We start from the raw sequence: 9420 nt of genomic DNA, 5'->3' as shown, positions 1-9420 counted from the left end.
ACCAATGTACAGACAGGGGGAACTGGATTTTGGCAAGTGCTTGGGCACGACGAACCACAGCTGTTGAATACCTCGTTTACACCGCAGTGAGGCACGGCATCTACAAGAACGTATTTAAAAATTAATTATTTTTATCTTTTATTTAATAAAATTCTTATTAGTATGTGTAAGATATTGTCATGTTACCTGAAATATGCTTATAATTTAATTCTTTTTTTTTTTATCTTGTTACCTTACAAATATATTCTATGTGATCAAGCTTTATAAAACTGTCAGCAAATGCTTATGTTTTTAGCGAAATACAGAAGTTGATTATTTTACGTATACATATGATACGATACGATATGATATGATATGATATGATATGATATATATATATATATATATATAATTCTATTAATATATATTTTCTAAGAAAAAACTCAATAATTTTTTCAAACTGATCTCCTAAATTCAAGACCGATAAACATCAGATGGGTACATTCCTTCGATAAACAAGGTGATTGCGACGATGCAATGAATCATGATAAATAAATAGTTACATGATATTCCATTACATTGGTAAAATATAATGTAACATTATATGAGACACAAACGTAATTCAAGAATTTTTTGTAATGCCAGTTTCGTTATTTATGAGACTAATTTGCTGCTAACTAGTGACGATTCATTTGGCAATATATCGCCAATCTATGTAGAAGTCTTTTTATAAGGCATATTTGAAAATATATAATAGCTTGAAATAAGTTAATAAGAGCTATGAAGATCAATATTTTAGTATACAGCTTAGATTTTCTTTATGCTTTATCTTATATATCTTACGTAGAACTTCATCACGAAGTCGATGTCGATAACTTGACTATTAAAAACACTTTTCGTCACGTCATTCGGAATTATCGATTATATAACTCTCTGTATACATACTAGCATGACTTGCTTTTAGCACTTGTTTGCTTTCTTAAGTGCTCTTAAAGTAGTCTTACAGTATTTATTAAGTCATTTCGCGTTGCTTTCAGGACTTGTAAAGAGCCAGATTATAAAAGCGTCAGATACAATAGAAAGCTCTTTAGTTTGTAAAGAGCAAAGAATTTCCTTGATAGGGAAAATGTTAAAGCTCTTTTACTATTGACATAATACGCTTTTATAATCTGGCTCTTATAATATTATAATTATTATTATTAATTATTATTAATTTATAAAATTTAATTATCAACTTTTCGAATCGTTAAATTATGTTAAAGGAATGATAATTACCTAAACAATTTTAAATAATATGAGAGAGACACAAGAGTAATATCCAATCACTTATTAATAACAAAGAAATTTCGCGATTCTATTAATGAATAGAATTACATACAAAAAATATAATTTTTTATGGATGTATCTTAAATTTTAAGATATTATCAAGTTATTAAGATTTAAATTTACGAAATATTACGCGTGATTACTTTTGGATTATAATTAAGACCCCAAAATATATTAAATATTAATATAAAGTGTACCATACACATTATTTACTTCTAAATATATTTATATATGGGACAAAATTAAAAATCAAATGCTTTTGAATTTTGATTAAACAAGAATGCTAGCACAACATGAATGACTTGCAGTATAGAAAAGATTGGAAATACATTATACTTCGTATTCTTTTCTGAGAGAGAAGATTTATCATATATGTTACGATAATCGAAAGATTATAGCATTTCTCTGAAGAAGCTGTGTATGTATAAAGTGTTTAAGATGTTTATACGATACAATTTTAAAAAGGAGTATTTTTTTAAATATATTTTACATTATTTAAAAAATAATTTTTTTTAGGATCTTTTTTTTATTTTTTTGCGCGTAAAATATATCGCTCTTATTTTAATTAACTGGATATGGCTTAGAAGTGTAAAAAAATTTTTTCAAATGCAAAGTGGAAATATTATGCTATTGGCAATAAAATTAATAGTCGTTTCAATCGTTTTTATTTCTTCGTAGTTTCTCAGAAGAAAGCTTGCATTACCGTGTTTTTCTTACACATCCGAGAAATGAAAGAGAGAATTATTCGCTCCAGTTGAGTAGAAATAATTCAAGAACAAATATTATGCTAATGCGACAGAATTGCAGCGCGACGGTAGCCATTGCCATAAAACGGAAACAGAAATCGTGTTACGTTGCTAGAAATAGTAACTCATCCTGGTCACCGAAGGAGAACGTGCGTGTTAGCTTTCTCCAAGGAGATCAGGCAAAAGTTTGTCGAGCAAGGTGATGATCGCGCGATTATGTATTCGAAGATTCCGCAATCTTATATCTTTCTCATATAGCAGAAAGTTAGATATGTGCATATCCTTTACATATGAAATTACTCGTGGCAATTATCTATCATCTGTTTATTTAATCATATTGCAATAATAACGTGTTTTATTGCAGTACATTCATGAGATTGTTCTCAAAAATTTGTTTCGAAGTATATAATTCGCAGTTAATACTATTCATATATAAAATATGTTTGTCATATTATCATAGGATTTAGCTATTTAACAAGATTTTCGTATGCGTGTGCGTATGTATGATGATGTCATGCGATCGTGGCTTCCGGCATCCGCTCTCTGATGATTATTCGTTTACCATACCCGCTTTACGTTAGATCATAATAGCTTACGTATTTTCTTCACAAATAAATCGCTATTTTAATCGCATCATCATTAGTGAATCAAACAATGATAATTAATTACAAATTGTTGGATTGTTGAGACTTAATAAAAGTTTATTAAAAAAGTAAAATGTTTTTATATTTATTATATAAATATTTAAATGTTAATTTTTAATAAATTAATGTGAATAAAATCTATAGTAGTCGGTTTTTGCAAAAATTTATTGACAAACGAGGTATTTGATAAACGAATTACAATGATACACATATATATACAGAGTTCAATAAAAGCATTACGTATTTTAAAAATAAACTTATGCTTATTAGAAGTTTTATATTTATTCTGATGAATACTATCTACCTCAAAAATCTGACCTTTTTTTTAACATACTGTATATATATACATATATGTTTAATTATATCTTATTTTCTTATCTTCGAATATATTGCTTTTTATTTTAAAGGAAGACATTTAAACAGACTTTAAGAAAAGAGTATGCAAGGAATTTTTTTTAAAGTGTTAGTTTTGAAACTTAAATTTGTTTTACTTTATTTAAAAAAATGTATTTTTTCTGCTATGTTGTGTGTGATGTGCTTTTAAGAATTTCTTAATTGTATATAATTAAGATGATGATAACTATCGACGTAAGCTGTTTCCAGTATTGCGATGGACAGGATTAAATAACCAAAATATCTAAAACAAAATTCCTCAATTACAGACCTACATTTTATTTCTCATTTAAAATCTTTTTTTAATTGTTTAGTTTTTTATTAATTCTTTTCATACACTACGCACTGCTTAGTTATCTTGCGCAAATAGTCATGATTTTTTGCGTTACACTCTGCGTATGTAAAATTGAGAAAACAGAATTTGTAACCAGATGGATATTAAAACGGTATGTCGCTTTTTGTGTTGCAGGCTTCTATGGATTTGCCACCGGACAAGGCGAAGCTTTTGAAGCAGTACGACAATGAGAAGAAATGGGACATCATATGCGACCAAGTGCGTATATATATTTAAAATAATTTTAGAATATATTGTTTAAAAATCCCTCTCCCAAAGATCGGTTTATAAGATACTAATAATAATAAGCAATTTTTACGCTAATTTAATATATACAATAGTTCGGGCTTTTAATTTTTAAGTAATTTTTTCAATTTTACCGTTTTTATTTTATTTTTAAGGAGTCAAAGAAAGTGGCTTACAAACAATGCTTATCAGAAAATTATTAGTCTGTCTGTCTATGAAACTTATTAATAAAATTCAATCGTAGAATACCGTCGATCTCGCGAAAGTAACCATGACGTTTAAATTGCGACGGATTGAGCGGCAGATGACATAATCGATTCGGCTAACGATAAGAAATTGCATGAATTTATTATTAATTTATATCTCTGCCTTCCTTTCGATACTTCCAGAATTTTTATCCGTTTGCCTCATCTCTTGATTAATCCCAGTACTCTGCAGTGCGGATGCGGGTTCACGGCTTGCACTTATCGTCTTCTGTTATATGACCTGTTATTTCATACTTTCACTTACCCATTCTTTCAAACAAAGCAAAATATTACGTAATATTTTTCGGAATAATTTTTAAATACGAACATACGATCCTTACATCAAAATAGATTTAATTATAATTTAAAAAGTACTTGAAAAATTATTATAATAAATCTTTATAAGTTATGAATTATCTTATACAATATTATTTTTATATAATTGTTTCAAAAAACATAAAATCTCTTAAAAATCAAATATTTCTATTCATTTGGATAACTTTACTTATAACAGTCAGATATTAAATTGAATATAAAACCGCATCCAGATTTGTGTTGTATCACTGTATCGTATCATGATTGCGTATCATGATCAGCCAAGTGTGGACGGGGTGCCGTATCGTGTCTGCGTATCGTATCTTCGTATCAAGGCGATACGCAGGTTCTGCCTTCTGCCTCGATCTGACGTAGCATGGCTCGTTTTATTCAGTCATATTGCTTCGTGCCTAGCGGTCGCTTCATGTCTGGTCGCAATGGAGTGGTCACAAGAAAAAGTGATGGAATTAATAAATTGTTATAAACAAAATAGCATTCTTTGGAATCCAAAGGATCCGTATCATTTTAATCGCTTAAAGAAAAATGATGCTTGGGAGGAAATCGCGCGTGACACTGGAAGATCGGTCGAGCATTGCAAAAAGAAAATGGTATATCTTCTTTCTGCTTTAAGAAGAGAGAAACTGAAGATGAAAAAGAGCATGGGAATGGGAAAAAGTAAGTACTTGAAAAACGCAATTTTTTTTTTGTAAAAAACAGTTTTAGAATGTAGGAATCGGTTTCGATTTTCCAGTCAAATGATTTAATGATTAAAATTTATTCCATGAATGAACGTTTATTCCGTGAATGAAATAAATCATTCGACTGGGAAATCGATATCAATTCGTATCTTTTTAATTCACATCACTCAGTGTGAGAGATATCCTCTATGAACAATATTTTTAAAAAATATTTTAATATTAATAGAAAAATTTTATTTTGTTGACCTCATAAATTTTATATGACTCATGAAGAAAGTTTATTTAGCTAAGTAATATTATATATATTTATCGCTATATTTTAATAACTTTTCACAAATCAATAATTAATTTGTTATCATATTTTATTTACAGGTGCAGACGAGGTTTACAAGAGTACATGGTTTGCATTTGACAGCTTAAAGTTTCTCTTGGACAAAAACACCACCCGCCTGACTTTTAACACTGTAAATATTTCGAAAAAAATTGCTCCGAGTCAAACGCCACCATCTTCTGTAATTCTAGGCAAGAGAAAGACTACAATGGAAGATAAACGCATCGACAAAACTTTTGAAATTCTTCAAACAAGCAGTCAGGCTATACAAGATGATTGCCAACACTTTGGAAATTTGATTGCGGCCAAATTAAGGAAATTTAGTGAAAATGTGAGAACAAATCTGGAAAGTGATATTATGGAGCTGTTTGTAAAGGCAAACAGAGGGTTTTACAATCTTCCATCTACGTGCAATTATTTTCTACGAGAACAAATGCCAGCCACACACCAGACAAATAATTCTGCACCTGAGACAAGTCATCTGTCTTCTCAATGTAGTCCTTATGCTACTACCCTTTGAGCCTGTAAATGCTTTTAGCATTTTTTCTCCAGCCAGTGCCATGTCATCAGAAGACAGCTTTAACATTACCGAGCTGCTATAAATACATGCTTATCTATTTTATATTTTTGAAAATTGAACATTTTGAGTATGAACTTCATTAACAATTTCGAAAAATTTATTGAGTCAATGTTTTCACATTTAATTACATAATTTTCAACAAATTAATTTTTGTTCGAGTCTGTATCTTAAACTTTTCGTACTGTAGTTATTAAAAAAATGTAAAATAAAGTATTAAAAATATTTCACTATATTTTAATTACATACCTGAATGTAATGCTTAAGTTTATCAACAAGAGCAGAACAAACTTCGGGGACGATTTCACTGATTGTTTGAAGACTTTAAACAGGTACTGTAGCTTGCATAAGAATCGCCAGTTGCCAAAAAGCGAAAAGTTATGGCTAACCTTTTTTTGCAGGCTTTCCTATATATGGTGTCTTTTTTGAAAATCTGCTTTCCCACCAAATTTATCAGGTAAAATTCAGCGAACGACATCTTTGTGAAGTTTTTGTACTGTCCACTAACAGATTGAAACTTTAAGTCGTGTAATAAACTTGAGCCACTATACACTTCGCAAAAACTGTTTTTATCTGCCACTGCCATGATTTCATTTCATGGTGATTTTCATTTTCTTCTTCAATGAATAATGAAGAAAAATGTAGCTAGCAGTAGCTAATTGTACAAAGAAAGACATTGTCTCCACAGCAGGCAACGTGGAGGCAGGAGCTAAAGATACGGACGTATTAGATGGAAAACAAAAAAAAAATACAGATGCAGGATACGGATATGTGTTGAAAACAAGACCTTGACATATCATCATAACCAGTATATCCGTATCCGTATATGATAAGAGGCGATCATATGATACAGTGATATGACACAAGTCTGGATACGGTTTAAGGCTTACACGAAGGAAATACATTCAGTAATTTTTAAAACTTACAATATATATATATATATAAACTAGATTACTTTAAATTATTTTTATAACACCAAAAAAATACTATTATATTTACTTTTTTCTAATATAAGTTTTAGAAATTTATTCTTTAATTTTAATGCATATTAGAAACATTTAACGTGGGTAGGCTAAAGCACAGAGAAGAGAGAGTGTCACTTACTTATTATAGCTTCTTCTATATTATTACCAGAGTGTTGCTGTTAGTATTGAAATAACAAAATTCTGCACATCCGCTTTAATCAAAATTTATTTTGATTGCAACGAATGATTCTTGTGATACATTGTGATCTCTTATTACTTAACAAAATACATACAAGATGAATATCTTAAGAAAATGTACGAACGCCGCATCTTCTCAAGGAATAGTTCGCGGGTATGGATGGTTCGTCTAAATGTGTTTGAACCGGCCTGTAGGGCACATGTGTAACACGAGACGGATGTAATGCAAGCCGTGCTTATTATACGATACGACCCGCAAAAAATATGCAGCATCCCTTCTCGTGATGCACACGCATGTATTCGCGGCGTTCCCTTCTCTAAATGTAACTGCTAAGGCCGCCGCAGACTACAAACTAATTCTCGAAAAGCTCCGAAACAATAATTCGTATTCATTAATTAACATGCGACGAAGTCGATTTCGCGAATGAATCTCAATTCTTCGAAGAAATATTGCCGAGTTTCTCTTGACATTTGATTAGCCGCAATTAAAACAAAAATAAAGCAAAGTTAATTTGCTTATACAAAAAATCGAAAAATTTATTATATTCAAACATTTGAAATATTTACAGGAAAGAGTACAAGCTAAGGATCCACCGTCCCATTATTTGGCAAAGTTACGCACCTATCTGGACCCCAAAGCATCACGAAGCCATCGAGTACGTTGTTTTTTATTTTTTCAGTTTTTTTTTAATATTTTTTCCCTCAAATATATCGCAATATATTTTGATGTCACTTAATTGTTACTAGTCAATATTTCTTAATTGAGATGAAATATCGAGAACTGTTTATTAATACTTTTTTGATTACAAGTGATACATTGCTTGCGACATCGACATTTTTTTAGATGACGTGGCTTCTTAGAGATCTAGATTATCTTAAAATCTAGATTATTTTTGTTCTTTAAATGTGGAACCATATGTTTCTTCTTACATATTTAAATCGATTCTCTTACATGCTTCTTGCAAACATAAAAGTATCAATTTCTCGATATCTCATTTGAGTTAAAAATATTGAGCTGTAACAGTACGTGACGACTCTCCAATATATGTCGATATAATTAATTTTTCGACGAAAAAGAAACACTTTAAAAATATATCCGTATTATAACTGCATCTTTAGTGCTTTAATTACATATCTTGTTGACATATATGTGAAATATCAGAATGTGCAGATCAGTTGACCACATTTAACATGAAATATACAACGAAAATATGAGATATAAATAGTTTATTTTTAACACACACACAAATTATATCTACTACATATTAAATGTGGCTTATCTAGAGATTCTGATATTTCAGTATAGCATGTGAGGAGAATCAGATAATACGGATAAACGCGCATCTTTTTCTTTATTTTTTTTCGAAGATTATTATATTATACTACATCTTTTCTCGCTCGCAAAAGGTTCTCAGTCAAACTGATACTAATGATTACACAGTCGTATCGTTTTCTTACATTCTTCCAGAAAAGAAAAATGGTTGGAGAATCTACATCGACCCAAGTATTACGAGATTTGGAAATATCTTTGCGCACAAATCACATTGAGTAAGCGACTCTAATAATCGTTCAATCGTCATAATAATTATTCATCATTCATCTGCTATTTTGCCAAAAGTCTTTAAAATTTATCTACTAATCATCTTTGTTAATTGAAACAGGATCTTTTACTTTTCCTTTAGACGTGTTTTTTGGACGAATAGTGTCAGACAAATGTATTATAAACACTAACTAAATTTTTGAAAACGTTTGTAAACTTTTAACATTTAAATTGAGAAAGAAGAAGAAAATTGAAATTGTAATACGTCCACTTTCTATTTTATGTTATATAATTATATAATCAGCCAATCATCTCAACCATTAATCATGATAATTGATAGATAATTGTACTAATACGATTAGAGTTCGTTCATTCGTGCTCTCATCCTTTCGAAAGGCTGTATTCTGAGCTGAATAGTGTTATAGATGGGTAAGAGAGTTCTTGGACGAGGAAAATCAAGGCCTAGATGCCTTGATAGACTACCTCAGCTTCAGGCTATTGATGATGCGGCATGAGCAACGGCTCTTGGAATCTCACACAAGCTCTGAGGAAAAATTACAAACCGGTAAGAAGTTGATTAGAAGACCAAAAAAAGAGACGAATCGGAAAATATATCTTAGCCTATTAGATAAACATAATAAATTAGATACGCATTAATCCACCAAAAACAATAACACATACGAGATTTCTACTTCTAGCAAACTATAGAATAGAAATGGATGTTTTTATACTTACAAGCCAACTTCCACATTTATCTAGAAAATAATTGCTCTGTTTAGTTAATGAAAAATATATCTTTGAGTAATAAAATAAAATATCTTTGAATTAAAGATTATAAATATTTTAAAAAACATACAGCGACATCAAAATTTCTACAATGTTA

The 9420-nt window shown here is 30.1% G+C and overlaps 2 protein-coding genes across 4 annotated transcripts in view; both read left to right on the top strand.

The window, feature by feature from the left end:
• The window catches only part of LOC115234846 (formin-like protein), an 83423-nt gene that overhangs the window by 49421 nt on the left and 24582 nt on the right, over nucleotides 1-9420 (top strand). Inside the window, exons 2-5 of the mRNA XM_029806193.1 lie at nucleotides 3558-3641; nucleotides 7567-7653; nucleotides 8466-8545; nucleotides 8963-9187. Of these exons, the coding sequence (XP_029662053.1) occupies nucleotides 3558-3641; nucleotides 7567-7653; nucleotides 8466-8545; nucleotides 8963-9187 (476 nt within the window). The remainder of the gene's footprint in view (nucleotides 1-3557; nucleotides 3642-7566; nucleotides 7654-8465; nucleotides 8546-8962; nucleotides 9188-9420) is intronic.
• LOC115234957 lies at nucleotides 3665-6953 on the top strand. Of its 3 annotated transcripts, none has more exons than XR_003883967.1 (3): nucleotides 3665-4903; nucleotides 5299-6166; nucleotides 6236-6953. XR_003883967.1 is itself a non-coding variant. In XM_029806387.1 (2 exons), exons 1-2 carry the CDS (start codon nucleotides 4489-4491, stop codon nucleotides 5775-5777), a joined length of 894 nt encoding a protein of 297 aa, XP_029662247.1. In that variant the 5' UTR covers nucleotides 3665-4488; the 3' UTR covers nucleotides 5778-6953. The 3 variants fall into 3 exon arrangements, 1 of the variants encoding a protein (XP_029662247.1); XR_003883966.1 differs by having other exon boundaries at nucleotides 5299-6291; nucleotides 6523-6951; XM_029806387.1 differs by having other exon boundaries at nucleotides 5299-6953.

Source organism: Formica exsecta, unplaced genomic scaffold (assembly GCF_003651465.1).
Source record: "Formica exsecta isolate Colony F162 unplaced genomic scaffold, ASM365146v1 scaffold21, whole genome shotgun sequence".
NCBI lineage: Eukaryota > Metazoa > Arthropoda > Insecta > Hymenoptera > Formicidae > Formica > Formica exsecta.
This window is presented reverse-complemented; position numbering and strand designations above follow the sequence as displayed.